The 15762-nt window shown below is 39.9% G+C and overlaps 1 protein-coding gene across 11 annotated transcripts in view; it reads left to right on the top strand.

Annotated features, from left to right (window-relative positions):
* Positions 1 to 709: 709 nt before the first annotated feature.
* LOC108232031 (membrane-associated guanylate kinase, WW and PDZ domain-containing protein 1-like) overlaps positions 710 to 15762 on the top strand; it is a 91590-nt gene continuing 76537 nt past the window's right edge. For 5 of the 11 annotated variants that reach the window (XM_037976963.1, XM_025004508.2, XM_017409522.3 and 2 more), the window contains exon 1: positions 718 to 1526. In XM_037976963.1, the coding sequence (XP_037832891.1) occupies positions 1229 to 1526 (298 nt within the window). In that variant the 5' untranslated portion in view covers positions 718 to 1228. Of the gene's footprint in view, positions 1527 to 15762 lie in introns of all 11 variants that reach the window. The other 6 variants (XM_025004509.2, XM_017409525.3, XM_017409518.3 and 3 more) reach the window with 4 other exon arrangements.

Here is a 15762-nt window from a genome sequence, read left to right as displayed (position 1 = left end):
TAAATTGTAATCTTTTTCCAAAAACGGTCTGTTCTAAATGTAGCCACATGGCTCTTTTGTCATTCAGAATTCAGTGGATGAAACTGGTCTCTAACAGTGAGAAACTGCAAATATCAACTGTACAGTAAGAAACCACTGGTAAAATTTTGTTATGGCCTTTGGTTTTGGTGTTTTATCCCAAGATTATCAGTGGCGCCTTTCTCTGTGAAAACTTTCCGGAGAAGCTCCAGCATCCAGGACACAGTTGTCAACAACAAACAAAACAAAAACTAAAAAAGTAAGAGAAGTAATACAGTTATCAGGCTTAGGTCTCTTTATCTCAATCCAAAATAAAACACAACAGTCTCACTTTTTCTTTTTATTAAGGAGAAAGGCAACATTTTTCCCGCTGACTAAAATAAATCCAAATTTTATCTCGGCTTTTCAAAAACCTTTGTTCTGAACTTCACCTTTCCAGAGTTGCTGGATTTAGTTAAGAAGTTAATGACACATTTGATGCCACATATAGATTGCTTTGGGGGTTTGCACCTACAGCAGCCTTCATATAAACTTGCAGCTCTGTTTGCACAGAGGGAAGTGGCCCCTGCTGCGTGTTTCCATATTTTGGGGGTGGATAAAGACAACAGGCGGAGGTCCCTGGGGGGTGGACAGCGCACAGATCCGGTCGGAGGGGCGCGCCGGAGGAGCTTTAGGACCCGGCAGGTTTGGAGTTGGATTGGACTTTTCCCTCGTGGAGTAATCGCAGCGTGACGCATGCGCCTCCGCGTCTCCTGTGTGACTTCATCCCCAGTGGAGGAGCCAACAGAGTGAACTTGCTGTGTGTTACCTGCTTAAAGGCGCCGCCGGCTCTCAGAGAAGCTCCGAGGTAGTTTGGAGTTTTGTTTTCCTTGACAGAAAGTTGAAAGGAACCAGAATAGCTCTCATAATAACAATAATACTCATAAAAAAGAGAGAGGCGGAACTCTTCAGATTAATCCAGAAAGGGAGTCTCCGGGGAAGTGGATTAGATCCAATTAGGGGGAATCAGAGCGCGAGCTGTTAAGGATGCGGAAACAACAACAACAACAAGAAGAAGAACAGAAGCAGGAGAAGTCTGGACTCTGATCCGAACGGGGATGCGAAGAGGAGCCGCCAGCTGAAGAGATGTTCCAAGAAGTTGGAGCCGATCGTCCCGTCCGTCAGTCAGTGCTATGAAGCGGCTCGTTCCCACACCAAGATACTACTCATCATGTCAAAAGTCATTCAGAAGAAGAACCACTGGATCACGAAAGTGAAGGAGTGCGCCGTGGTTCGGGACCCCAGCGGGGAGCTGAACTTGGAGCTGCGCGGCGGGGCGCAGGACGGAGAGTTCGCCTACATCGGACACATCAGGGAGGATGCTGTGCTCCACCAGGACGGGAAACTGTCTGAGGGAGAGCTGCTGCTGGAGGTGGAGGGGCTGTCCGTGTCTGGATTACCTCTTTATGACATCTACACTGTGATCAACTGCTGCAAAGGTCCCGTCAGGTTCAAAACTGTCCGCCAAGGTACGTTCAGACACCTCTGGCGCAGGGATAAAAACCTCCTTTTTTCTAGGGTCAAAGAGATGATGTAGGGCAGGGAAGTGCTGCTGCTGCTGCTCCATCCTCATCCTCCCTCCACAGCAGCCTGGAGCCAACAGACTTTGACATGAAGCAGTTCTGACAGTCATCCTGTCCTCATTTGGCCAACATTGCTAACTTAGCCTCTTTGGGTCAGAGTTACAGGGTCACAGATTAAGCCACTTACATTAAAGCAATCTTTAAGAAGTGACACTTTTTCTCAGTGACTTGTGATTTAAACCAAACTCTTGCATTTCTGGAATATTTCTTTGCTTTGATGGCTCTTCTGTCCCATTATTATGAGTCCTGGTTTAGTGCAGCTTGTTTCTGTTTCTACAAATAAGTATTCTTCATTTTTTTGTTAAGTTACTGTGATTTTGTGCATTTTGCAACACTATCAGTCACAGTTTTAAAGCCATTTCAAAAATGTCAACCCGTCCAAACCTTTCTTAGGTTTAAGATGAGAATAATGAGCATTTATTCACTCAAAGTACATAGTGAATCCTTTCAGCTGCACTTCTCTCTGTGAATTCATGTTGCCTTTATGTATTCTGAAGGCATCTGCTGCCCATGAGAGTTAAGACAGCCCTGATGGGCAGCAGTTGTTATTTGTGCAAATGCTGCCCGTGTATTAGGCAAGCTTGACCCATTGCTTCCGGCCTGCTGCATCTGCATCTGTCTGCAAGTCAGCCAGAGGGAGAGGAACATATAGGCTCCGATTCAAACTCCAGCATCTTTTCTTCCTTTTTTCTTTTCGGTGTATTGTGCATCCCAGTCCTGGCTGAATCTGTGTGTCATTTTCTGCCTGGGTGAATGGTGAAATAAGCTGAAAATTTTTTAAAGCAGATGCCTTTCAGCGCTTCACTTCGGGTGTATCGTCCCACACATCCACACACACACAAACGCACGCTCAAGCTCAGTTTCTGGTGTACAGGTACACTCACTGCACAATATGTGATAAAGCTGGCAGTGCCTCCTCTTTGGGGAAATCATTAACTGTTGTTATGTAACTGTTGGTTAAAGTCAGAGTAACATCTTTGCCTTTGGACTACATGTCCAGAAGTGAACGTTTGACCTCGGACACTAAAGTGTCTCCCGGCAGAACTGGTATCACCATGCACTGAAAGGTGGAATGTGGGTGATAATGTTTTTGACCATGTCTGTGTGTCTGTTATCAAAATATCCTGTAAGCCACTGAATGAATTTTAACGAAACTCTCAGAAAGTAATCACTGGATAGACATCTACTACTCATTACCTTTTGGAGTGAACTCAATTCACAGCTAAGCAACCTTAGTAAACACAAAAATGTCTATAACTCAGTCAGTTTCACAGATATTGAGCAGAAATTTGATGTGGTAGTGGCTGGGAGTCATACCCAACACATACTTTGATTTACAAATCATGTGATGCCTCGTGAAATCACTTGACATACAACATCATTTTCCATCTTTGACCAAAACCACTAAATCTCCACCATTCAGATGATCTTACTTTAAAACTCTGACATGAAAGGTGGCAGACGATAATCATTACATCCAGAAATGTTGACTGAGCCTGCACTATAAAACATTTTAGTTTCCACCAACAGTTATCTGTTGCAAACTTCTAATGAAAGACGTTGTCCTTCTAAAGAAAGCTGCAGTGCTCTCAGCATTGACAGGAAGGATATCCTGGCCCATCTGTCATCAGTTTCTTGCATGAGTCAGCAGATTCTCCATCTCTAATTAAAGGNGGATATTCTTCGATTATCTCAGTGGCTCAAAGACCTCCTTTATGCCTGGCAATCTGTGGGGCTCCCGTGCACAACCAGCCCAAGCCTTCCCAGAGCAGATGAGGGGCCGTCCAGACTAATCAGATCCCTGTCCTTTTCTGCACAGACTCCTGTGGGTCATATTACACGAGGCCATGTCGCCTCAGAAGCCTGTGTGGAAACACTATCAGTGTTGTGGGGCCTACAGGTGTGTGTTGCTCTCGCTGAGGAATGAAGATCAGAGTCCATCTGAATTAAGGTTTTGTGTCCTTGGGGGAGAAGATGAACTTGCAGATTTTTGTGTGTGTGTTTTTTGAAGCCCCCGTCTTGTTCAAAGTCTGACACTTTATTGAGTCTGCGTCAGCCTCCTAACAGGCTTTATAGAAACATTTTAGAAAGTGAAGAAAAAATACAGTCTTCTCATTGAAAAAAAAAGGGTACATACATACAAAGAAAGATTCATCACATCAATGTCACTTGTTGGTTTGTGGACCTGTTTCGTGTCCACTACCAAAGGCGAAAGGGTGATAATGTTTTTTCCCATGTCTGTGGTCGTGTGTTTGTTTTTGTCTGTCTGTTAGCGAAGTATCTCATGAACCACTGGGTGAATTCTATTGAAACTCTCATAAAGTAATCACTAGAGGTACATCTTCAATTGATTAACATTTGGAATCAACCCAGTTCATGATAGCTACCACTGCTAATCAACTTTAACCAACACAAAAATCCCTATAACTTTGTCAAATTTACAGATTTTAAGTTAAAGGTTGTTATAGTAGTAGCTGGGAGTAATTCTCAAAACTCTGAGCAATAACACATTTTGGGAGATCTTGCAATATAGCATTAAATCATGCATGTTGTCATTTACGTGGTTTAATTTAAATAACTATAACTGTCCATTTTCATCAAAAGTTGCTTTAGGTTTAAAACTCTGGCTTGCAAGGCAGTGGGCAATATGCATTATTTAAAGGAATACTAGGCCTTTTCATTTAAACTTTGTGTTTGACATTTTTGTCATATTGTTCAATTGAAACTAAGTATGTGAAATAGTTAGTGGCTCTGATTTAAAACCATCAAAATGATGTAATTATATGGATATGAATTTGTCAGTCCTGCTTCAAAGCATACCCATTTTTTGGATCTGTCATTGATGCATCCATAGGTTTATACCAGCTTCTCTGGATTATCAATGTTACCCAAACTTAGGAAATATGATTTAGATATGGAGGTAGTTTCTGATGTTTGGAGAATCTTTGGGAATATTGGGATAATTTTGCTAGACCTTTTGTCAGCTTGTTTGTTAACAGAAATGAACAACATACAAACTTATTAATTAAACTTAAGGCCAAAACCGTAAGTAAATTTTGGCTTAAATCCAGATTTCATCTTTTAAATTTTATTCAAAGGCATTTGTCTTGGCAGAAGTTGTACACATGTATTTAGAACAACTGTTCTAAATATGTTTATGTGTTTAACCTTTCTTTGAGAAGGAGGGGCCAGTGTATGCAAACTGTGGCTCTCAGTTGTGACAGTTCAGTTAAAAACGGTTAGCTATCTGTCTTCGTGATAACACTGTACAATGCAGTTTCAGCTGCAGACTGTGCAGGAGTAAAAATCCCCCAAATCACAACCAAACTACAATAACAAAGTTAACCATGTAGTTTGACCAACAGCATGCACATTTTTTTTTATCTCAGGAATTTAGTCTTCGCCTTTTGTCACTCCGTAGCTTCAAAACGTCTAGAAAATTCAGCTTTTAAAGTAAACATTAGATGCAACATAACTTTATGTTCCCTTGGTGTGGGGTGTTGTTTGACTGAAAGGATTTTAGCTCTGACTCAACTGGGATGAACAACAAATGCTTTATTATAGGACTAAACTGTTAGGGTAAAGTCCATAGAGGGAGTATTCACACACAGTGTAAAGACTTTGACCCTCCGACGAAGCTCTTCTCTGTGATCATTGGTCTTTCCCAGCTTACAGATGAAGAAACTGTCATTTACTTGACTTGTTACTTGATTTGATTGAAGTTTGAAGGTTGTATGTCAGGTAACAATCCTGGATCATACTGAAACAAGGTGGCAGTGTCTGTCTTAGCAACATAAATATACGAAGAAACGAGTGTGGGGAGGAAAAAAGGGTTTTAACAACACAAAACCTGTTCTTGAAAGTTGAGTTGTTTAGTTTTATATTGTACCAGAAACCAGCACTTAAAAGGTCAGGCTGTGTGATCATCTGATCCCATGTGGATTTCATCCAGCTGTCTGTTTCATCCATGGGACAAATACCCTGACGCTGGATTTTTACTCCACAAGAAGGGAAGAAATCTGCAATTACTGATGTAGTTTTATGACAAAAACCATGTCATTTTGTTCTCACATGAGCCCAGAGAGACTGTTCTGTGTACAAGGTCTTGACAGAACTTTTTTCTTACAGCATTATTTGTCAACTATCAGGTAATTGGTCAGGACTTTGTTGTGGGCGTGTTTATGCAAAAAAGTCATTAGGCTTTAATGGAGAGCTCAATCAGTATCTTCGGTAAATAAAAAGTAGAAATAGGAGGACACCATCACTGTTTATATATTCCTGGAACACAGTTGCATTGAGGAGTACATCTGTGCTGATCTCAGCCTTCTGCAAAGTGAAGGATTGTGGGATTTAGCCAACACGGGCAGACTTGTGTGCAGTCCTTCAAAAAGCTAACAATGGAGAGAGGAAGTTACATATTGTTCAAATGCTGATTGTTTAAAAGTTAGCATGACTCGAGAGGGGCACACAACAACAGATTTCCTCCCAAGGAAGACAAAGAAGAAAATAGGTGAAAACAATGACATCTTCAGCGGACACTATGCTTTTAATACCACAATATTTCACTTCACCACAAAGCAGATATTTGCACAATTTAACTTCTGTTGTTTCTGTTGCTGAACAAGTTCCTTCACGTTCAAACTTTGGGATTGAGTCAGCAAGTCTATGTCAAGTGTACCATGGTACCATGAATGGTAGTTGACATTTAACTTGGCATACAAAGTGGTTTCGGAGACTGGTATGTAAACAGTTGATGCAATGCTGTCTGAGGGATGAGAGCCTCATCATGCAAACATTTATACAGCTGCAGGTTGTCTGAGTTACAGAAAATAACTAGAAACCATTCATTCAATCAATAACTGTTACTGACTTTAATTTAAAAATGACAAAAACAGGATTTCAGTACTTTCCCCCTTTTGTTTCTGCTCACAAACTAACCAGTTAAAATCTGGATTTCCTGTTCCCTGTTATTCAAAGTCCTTTGATGATCATGACCTTGATAGCTGAGAATCACACAAAAACACATGTTGCAAAAATTTTCACATTACTGTAAAATTTAAACTGTATTCAGCTGTAATCTTAGCAAAAACAGGCAAACATCTCTGTACTGTTAAACGCAAATACTGGATGTCAAGAAACACATTTTGTTTTGGCAAGCACATGCTATCATTCAATGATATAATACTACACTCTAATTTGATTATATTATCTAAAATTCTTACATTTTTACAATTTGTACAGTTTTTTGTATTGTGTTTAATTGACAATCGGCTTTCCTCAAAATTTCTCATAAATAGATGTGTAAAAGTGACATTTTGGTACTGAATATAGTACAATGTTGTGTAAATGATTGTTCCTGCTAGTGTCGTATGAGGAGACCTTATGTGTTTACTGCATGCAAAAATGCAACTTACCACAAAGTTATGGGCGAGAGGACTAGTTGAGAAATATTTTGGAACAGAGTTTAATTTTAGGCAGGAGCTGCGGCTTAGTACGACATGCTTGTCTCTCATGTGTTGATCCTGCAGCATTAATCAGCTATATGCATGTTCACCGCAAGAAGACACTTTTAGATAGTTTCTAAAAATAGTCGTTCAGATTTTCTCATGTCGCACATCTGCAGCGCATTTTGGATCATTACAGGCCCTATGTCAGACACTCAAATCACAAGTCTATTTTTAGATTGTTTCTTTGCTTTTGTTGTTTTGGAGGCAGTTTAATTGCACCTTTAGTGCATGTAATGTATGAAACATCTTAATTTGGCCAAACACTCCTCTGTCGTCAAACTCACAATCTGGAACAACAAAAAAAAAAATCTGTGATGGACTTTTTATTGCTCCCCCCTGAAGGCAAAGGGAATAATGTTTTTGTCCGTGTCTGTCTGTCTGTCTATAGCGTTGGCAAAACATCTCAAGAACCAGTGAATGGATATTAATGAAACTCTCTCTCTGGAAATAATTCCTTTAAGAGTATTAAGGTTACATGAGTACTGGTGTGTTGCTCATCGGAGGGGAAAAGTTACAGCAGGATTTCTCTACTTTCTGTTCCCTTCTCCTCCGAGCCTGACAGTCTGGAGACTGAGAGACCAAGAGACCACTCATAAGCGCTTGAGTGGCTGACCCGACTCTGTAGGATTTAACAGCGAGTAAAACACTTTACGCACCATCATCTGATCGCCTGATGCTAATGTTCACGCTGCTGTTTTATCGAAAAGCATGCTTCTTACTGTAAGATGTTATCCTGCAACTCAGCCCCAGCAAGCCTGCAGTAAATGTTAATGCAGCAGTAAGTGGGACAGAAAAACTACTTTCATTTAGCTTTTCCCTTACAGTAGACCGCTCCCGTGCTCTTAAAAGTGCATGAGGCTGTGAGGGCTTTCTCTCGGCAGGACATGGATTGTTAATATTTAATGAGCTACAGGGTTGTTGCTACAGTGCTGCGAGAGATTAATTTGCTCAGACTGTAAAAGCCTCTAATGTCTACATCTTTCGCGGGATCACTGCTCTTTATTGAAACACCAGAAAACGGAGGTCGAGGGTGTAGAGAAAGTATAGGAGTATGAAACGAGCCGACATTAAGTACCTTTTGTAGAACGTCCTCAGAGATCTTGGTCATATTTGCTCCAGTAGACAAAGTCCAAACTTTTCTTTGGTTCAGTAAACAGTTGGAATAAACTTTAAATCACACAGGGGGACAACTCATATGTTCTGTTTTGGTGTGTTAAATGTTAAACAATATTAAAAAGGAGACTCGTCTCATCTTAACTGCCCTTTTTACACGTCTTGATATGTATTATAAAATGTTTCTAGTGGATACTATCCTCCTCAAACAATTGTTTGTTTTAATATTTAGAAAATGCCCCACAGTAACTAGTTCAGTCCTAGTTCATCAGTTGGCATTAAAGTGTTAAAACTGATATTTTGGTTCCTGTATTGACAAAACTAAAAGCTATAAGTCACTAAAATTTCATTTAGATTACTATGTTTTTAGAATGAGAATCCCTCAGTTATGATCAATCAATACCGTATTTGAAGCTTCCACACATTTTTGTTTTTTAGTTTAAAATTAACATTCTACAGTGATAGGATGGCTTCTTGTCTTTGCTACACCTGAACACAACCATGCACAGACTAGAGTTAATGAGCAAAGCTGTCTTTGATCAGTGAGCTTTAGAGGAGCCAACATAGTTTTCCCATGATCCTGTTCTTTGAGTTTTCACCCTGAAAGGGGTGAAAAAGTGAAATCCCACCAGAGGACTGACAGCTTTGAGCAGGTGAAAACGAAGGGTCAAGCCCCCTTGTGAGCTTTGTGTGTCAGTGTGCTTTGGGTCTGTGTCCTAGTGACCACATCACCTCGTAAATCTGTGTTGTGTCGGTCCAGAGAACGCCTTATCTAAATCAAAGCAGATCTGCAGGAACTGAAGTTCTCCATCTGATATTCTCATCAGTGGGAACATATTTGAAGACTGTTCCGGTTGTGGCCGTCTAAATTGGCCGCAGGATGTAAGAGAAGGTCAGTGTTGAGGTGTTTAAAACTCGGCAGCTTCTTGGAGGATTATCATTCAAAACACACTTACAAAAACTTGCATAGAAACACAAACAGCCACTAGTTTTGAACAATTGACGGATGCTTGATATATTAAAAATGACAGTCCACCAAAGTCCATGTGCTTGGTAGCTTCATACTGTTTGATGTTGCATGTAAACAGTAGCTGGATTTTATCAGCAAAACACTCACTGGAGAATTAATTGTTGACTGGCAACCTGCAGAACTGATGGTTTTCTGTGGCAAATTTCCACTGTAAACTGCTGAGCTCATAGTGGAAAAGTTATAAATTTATAGCTAGAAATGACAACATGTAAGAACTGCAACAATTTTAAGCACTTTCTTTGCAACAGTGATATAGTCTTTTAGTCTCCTTGTAATTAAGTAATAATTCATCTTTAAAATATTGGTGTGGAGGAGAGGCTAGGAAGAGTCAGTATCTTACCTGCTACAGATAGCTCTTTGAATCTAACAGCTTTTTGAAGTCCAAACTGGATTACTGCCATCAAAAACAACTGTCTGACGTCTTTGAGATTGGAGTAATCCGCTTTGGTATTGATTCTGCTCTGACTAGCTTTTTGCTCATCAGTTTGGTCTGAATTAAACTCATTTTCCTCCAAACTGAGGTTGTTCCAATACTTTTCTACAACAGATAAGAGTGTTATTGTTCATAACTTTTCCACAGAAGTCAATTTTTCTGTTCTGAGCTTTTTTAATTGCCTTTTTTTTCATATGAAGCATTGCTCTCCCAATTTTTTCAGCACATTAGATTTACTGTCTGGAATTCACCTCTCATGGATAATATTCTAGTGAGTAAACTATGTCAACCTTCGTGTGAATTAAAAGTTTCCTTTGGTCTGGTAACCTGCTTCCTCATTCATACACCACATATAAAACCACTTCCTGTTGTTAATCTACTCTGCTGGGTAAACTTAGACATTTTGATAACATGAGATGACCTAAAATTTACTCACATCTCACTGAAGTCCCAGAAGTAAAACAGCATTTTATGTTTATCTCTGTTCTGAATACAGAGATCGAGTCTGAGCTTGTATATGCTAGATAAGTGTGTTTAATCATTAAGCTGTCACTACAGACAGCACGTTTGGACCAAAATATCTTCAGATAACTGCTTTTAAAATGAAGAGCAGAGCCAAAGAAATATTTTTAACACTATCAGCATGCGAGACAATAAAGCCTCTGTTTCTGCTGTTTGTCAGAGTCACAGCAGATTTCGCAGGCAGTGTTCACGGGCTGGGACTGTTTGCATGTTTCTGGCGATCCAACGGGAGGAAGTGACCTTGAGCTGCAGCTGTTTATCTGAAGTTGGCGGCATTTGGCTGTTCTGTTGGGTAAAGGGTGGTGGTGGGGACACACACAGAGAAGAAAAAAATTGTTCTGATCAGGTTTTAGAGGACATGAAGACTGTCTAACATAACTTATTTAGAGTTATAAAGACAAATTAATAAGTCGGCATAGTGCGAGAGGCTAAAGAGAATACTTTGGCATCGGTCATTTGGCATTTTTTTCTGAACAAAGTGGTTACACAGCTCTGCCAAACTGTTGGCAAAGATTGATTTCCAAGCAGCAGTAAAAAATAAGTTGGGAATTCTGTGCCAAATGTGCATAACACAGAAACCAAAAACAAATCTTCATTTAAACCCTAGATGTAATTAAAAGCTGTTTTAGCGTGGAAAATTGCTCAGTTTGAAATTATGTGTTTCATAAAAGTTAAAAGAAGCTTGTTTTTAAGATGTTGTCCTCTGTGTAAGTCTGTCCCAGTGTCTGAAACTGAGGAAAAGTGAAACATGTTCCCATTGTTGTTTGTTAATGGATTGCATATAAAAGGGTTTGTGGGAAGAATTCTAACATTTGAGCAGTTTATTTCATGTATTTCATAAATAATTACAATAAGTAGTGTGTTGGTATTTAGAAGCTGTGATTGAAACACTTTTGGTAGTTTTAACTTTTCTCTTTTTTTGTCTGAGCTTTAAATTTCTAATGCAGCATTACAGATTGTGTTTTTTACTTCTCATTAAAGAATTTGTGCTCTGTCAGAAACAAAGTAAAGTTAAAGAGAGTCTATCACCATAAGTGACTTATCTTGTATTCTTCTTTACCATTTGGCCAAATGTTCAAAACTAGTAAATGATCAGTTTCACAATTAACCTTGGATTCTAGAGGGTTCTGCTCAGGACTTTACCTGCACAAGTTTACATTCTTCTTGACAGAGATATTTGATGTTGTTCCTGGAATTTGATGAAGCCACTCTCCTCGCTTATCAGTTAAGAAAACACTGAGGTCTTGACTTTACCGTGTTATTTCTTGAGCTTCTCGGGTTGCTTCTTCCTAATGTTACATTTCCTTGGGTTTATTACATCTTTCACCACTGCCTTCTTCTGTAGCTTGTCGACCACCACAATGTCCGGTTGGTTAGTCATCAACTGTTTGTCGGTCTGGATCTGGAAGTTTCACAGTATCTTAGCCCTGCCATTCTCCACCAATCTCGATGGAGCCTCCCGCTCTGACTGCAGGACCTCCTGTACAGGTGATCCTATACAATATTCCACTCTGCCTGCCTACATCTTACATCCCGCTGTTATATGCTGGACTGTCTCAGGGGCATCTTTGCACAGCCTGCATCTTGGGTCCTGTCTGGTGTCTGGTCCTTATGTTTTTCAATAAATCACTACTCCTCATTGCCGATCACTGATTCAGCAGCAAAATTAACCCTCTCTTTTTTTTGGTCAAAGACCCCTCACTTTTACTTAAACTCTTCTTTTTTAACATAACAACAAGTTATATTAGCAACTAAGCTATCTTCTTTACGACACACTTTGGATGTGTGTATGGAAACATTTGACCCCACTTGTCCACTCTCTTCTGTGTCGACTGCATTTCACACTAGTGTTATCCACACAAATTACCTTTATCCCTTAAGAAGTGCTTGAAGTTTTCAACTTGATCATTCAAAACATCACATGAAGCAAACTGAGCAGGCTAACACTCAACAAACCCTCATGCTGTCAAGCACATAAAGTGAAGGTTTTCATAATATACTCTCCTTAAAAGAGCCCAAATCTTGCAAAAGGTTGATTAAGTTTCAAATGCAGGCCTGAAATGCATTTATGAAGGTTTTCATCATGGTAATAATCAGGATGACTGCTTGGATCCAAGGCCCCTCTTTAATCTTCCCTCTGTTGAGCCCCAGCTGTCAGAGTATTGTGTTTTCACTCTGCTCTCAGTTCTGGTGGAGGCTGAGGGGTGGGCTCCTCCGTTAGTGAATTACTCTAGCCTTTGTGTTCCATCTGTTTTAGAAATTCTACTGTAAAACTTCTGCTGTTTTGGTTAACTTCCTGGCAATTTATTTTTATTATTTTTATTTTGGCAAAGCCTCTGACAAACTCACCCATGTGGCGTATCTGAAATATAGTGACTTCCCTCAGCACAAAAATTCAGTTGCAGCTTCTAGTGGCTAGCATACTGAGGGACTTCACGTGACAGATTAATTAAATAAACCTCCCTGTAGGGGTTTTGTCTGTCAGCTACCTAACTACACACAGCCTTTCACTGACTGACTGCCCAGAATAAAAGTCTAAAACTGTTTCACATGTGTTAAATTTTATGAGGTTTACCACGGAATAGACCTCGATAAGCAGCATATGGGCCTAAATGTTTTATCTTCTTGTCATCTTTTACAGTGATAGTTCCAATATTTTACAGTGGGGTTTTGTGGAAAGGTTATGAGCAATTAATATCTTACCTGTTGCAGGTTGAATGACCTTAGTATGAAGAAACCATTTTGACCAAACTAGGGATTGTCATTTTAGGCAAAAACAGTCTTCAACTTTGTCCAGTAATTATTAGATTTTTCTTCAAATGTCCGACGCCTCCCTCTCCATCCAAGTTGATCTCCCCAACTCCCACCTAGTAGCCACAGCTTTAAACATAAGACCAACTTTCAGAAATTCATGCTTCTTGCAATATGTGCTTATTTCATCCTTTACTCAAACTAGGTTCCTTTATATACTGTAGCACAAGTGTGACTGCAACAGCAACTGTTAAAGCAGAGAAAAATGTCTTAGCTGCTCTTAGCTGTTGATTTATGATTTGACCATTGCCAGTTTCATGTTTTTGCTTAAAAAAAGAACCATGTCCACATGGTTGGAACTAGTGGTGAAATAAGATTTACTCACCCCAAGTCGAGCAGCTGAAAAACCCTCTAATAAAACAGAAACTTTGGGTACAGATGCTAATTCTGTTAGCTGGTTTTTATATGACTTCACATTCACCAATTCAATGGATTGACATGGCAGTGTTGCAAGTATTCTGACAACAAAGCTGAACCTCAGTCATGACAATCTATCCATCTATCCATTTTCTTTATCCACTTCTCCTTTCTGGGTCACGAGGAGCTGGTGTCTATCTCCAGCAGTTACTGTGTGAGAGGCGGGGAACATCCTGGACAGGTCGCAACTCCATTACAAGGACACATAGAGACAAACAACCATTCACCCTCTCACTCACAGCTAGGGCCAATTTTAGAGTTACCAACTAACCTAACATGCATGTTTTTGGTCTGTTAAATGAAACCAGATTACCTGGAGAAAACCCATGTGTGCACAGGGAGAACATGCAAACTCCACCCAGAAAGGCCCCAGGTTGGGAAGCGATCCTGCAACCTTTTTGGTGGGAGGTGACAGTTCCAACCACTGTTCCACCCACCCGTAGTTGTTCATTCAAATGGTAATCTGTATACTTTTACATTGCTGTCAGTTTTGCATTACAGTTATACCTGCAGAAATTTTATGATATTCCTGCTGGAACTGCTCCAGAAGGGCTACAGCTAGCTGCTGCTGCCACTATTTGTACTTGCAAATGACCATTGACTTGTATGTAAATAACTGTACAATGCAAAGCTGACTGATGTAAAAGTTGATAGAGCAGCATTCACTATTTTATTAACAGATATAATGTTTGGGGTTTTTTTTTTGTTATTTTTTAACAGTTATTTTAAGACAGCAGTAACCCACCTTTGGTCTTGGCTTCACTCAAACTAGTTTAGTCTGAGTTAAACTCTTTTTCCAAAGTTAAAAGCTGTGTACAACAGGTAATATATTAGTTATGTATTAAACTTCCACAGAACCCTATTTCACAGTGTCAGAACTATCACTTTAACTCCACTGGTTTCTTCATGTCCTGCAGTGCCGTCTGTCACAACCCTCCAGGTACAAATTTACTGGAAGATCTTTTCATTTTCCCATCCCTTTATCCAAAGGCATGCTAACCATAATTCAAGTGTAATGAGATAATCTTGTGTTGTAGGTTTTATTGTGTTTTATCCCATTACATGGCTTGTGATGACTCGTGCCTCAAGTGTGATGCATTCCACGGTGAAAAAGAGATAGAGGAGGGGGAGGTGTATCTCCTCTCTTATGTATCTCTTCTGGTGGTTGCCTCCTGTGAAAAGGAGCACTTTAATGACAGAGAGGCCCTTTCTGTGTGACAGCCAGCCAGGCAGTGACATTTAACAGAGGCAGCCAGTTCAAACTGACGGGACGCTCTCACACTAACCGTAGCTTGATGCTTTCTATCAGCGACAGGAAGGGTTCAGCTCGCTCAGAGCTTCAGTGTCTCTGCACACGCTGCCCATGGGAGGAAAAATAATACAATGCACAGGTTAAAAATAGGTGCTTTGTTGGCATTTTTTAATTTTGGAAACATGGCACAAAGAAAGGTTTTTCTTCTTTTTTAAAGTGTGGCTAAAAATAGAAATCCTGCCTTTTGGAGCACAATGAGTTCCTGAACTGGATGATAATATCTGTCCATGTTTAGCCTGGTTTTAATTTATTTTTTCCTTTTAATAAAAATGTATTGTTGTTCATCTCCAATGGCGCTCACATGACTCAGCTCTTCTCTCAGCCCTCAAGCCTGCAGGGTTTCATCTATTCTTTAAAACAGAGTCAACTTTTCCTTCAGTTTTCCTGCCGCCTTGTTTGGTCTGTTCAGCTTATAGCAGCGAGGAGACACTGGAAGGCCTGAGTTCCTTTGGATATATTTAGCAATGAACAGATGCAGCGCACTGGAGCGGAACATACAGCCTCTGCTTGCCTTCAGTGTGTGCTCCTTTTGTTTGTTTGTGAGTTTGTCTGTGACTCTTCCTTCAAACCAGTTTTCCCATCATACATTGCTGTCTCTGACTCAGCAGCACAGCAGAACTGGGTCAGAACTGGTCTGCAGATGCCTCCTTACACAAACCATCTATACAGTTTTTTGGGGGATTTGTTATCTGTCCTGAACCAGATTACCTTTAAAAGTGGACTTTGTAACTTTATAATGGCACGCATATCTTCAAAATAGTTAATTATTAAATTTATCAATGGAAAATGATTTTCAGAAACTCCTAAAGCACAGACGACCTTCTCTCCTTACATGTCCTATATTCAGAAAAGCAGAGCTTTCTGTTTGAAATCATTTAAGACAAACTAAACAAACTCTTTCCTGTGAAAAGGAATAATTATTTTCATCAAGACATTTATAAAAGTATAAGTCTAATGTATTGTTAGATTGTAATTTA

This window comes from Kryptolebias marmoratus, linkage group LG8, assembly GCF_001649575.2.
Source record: "Kryptolebias marmoratus isolate JLee-2015 linkage group LG8, ASM164957v2, whole genome shotgun sequence".
In the NCBI taxonomy this organism is placed as follows: Eukaryota; Metazoa; Chordata; class Actinopteri; order Cyprinodontiformes; family Rivulidae; genus Kryptolebias; species Kryptolebias marmoratus.
Note: the sequence above shows the minus strand (reverse complement) of the source record. Positions and strands in the feature narration are given on the sequence as shown.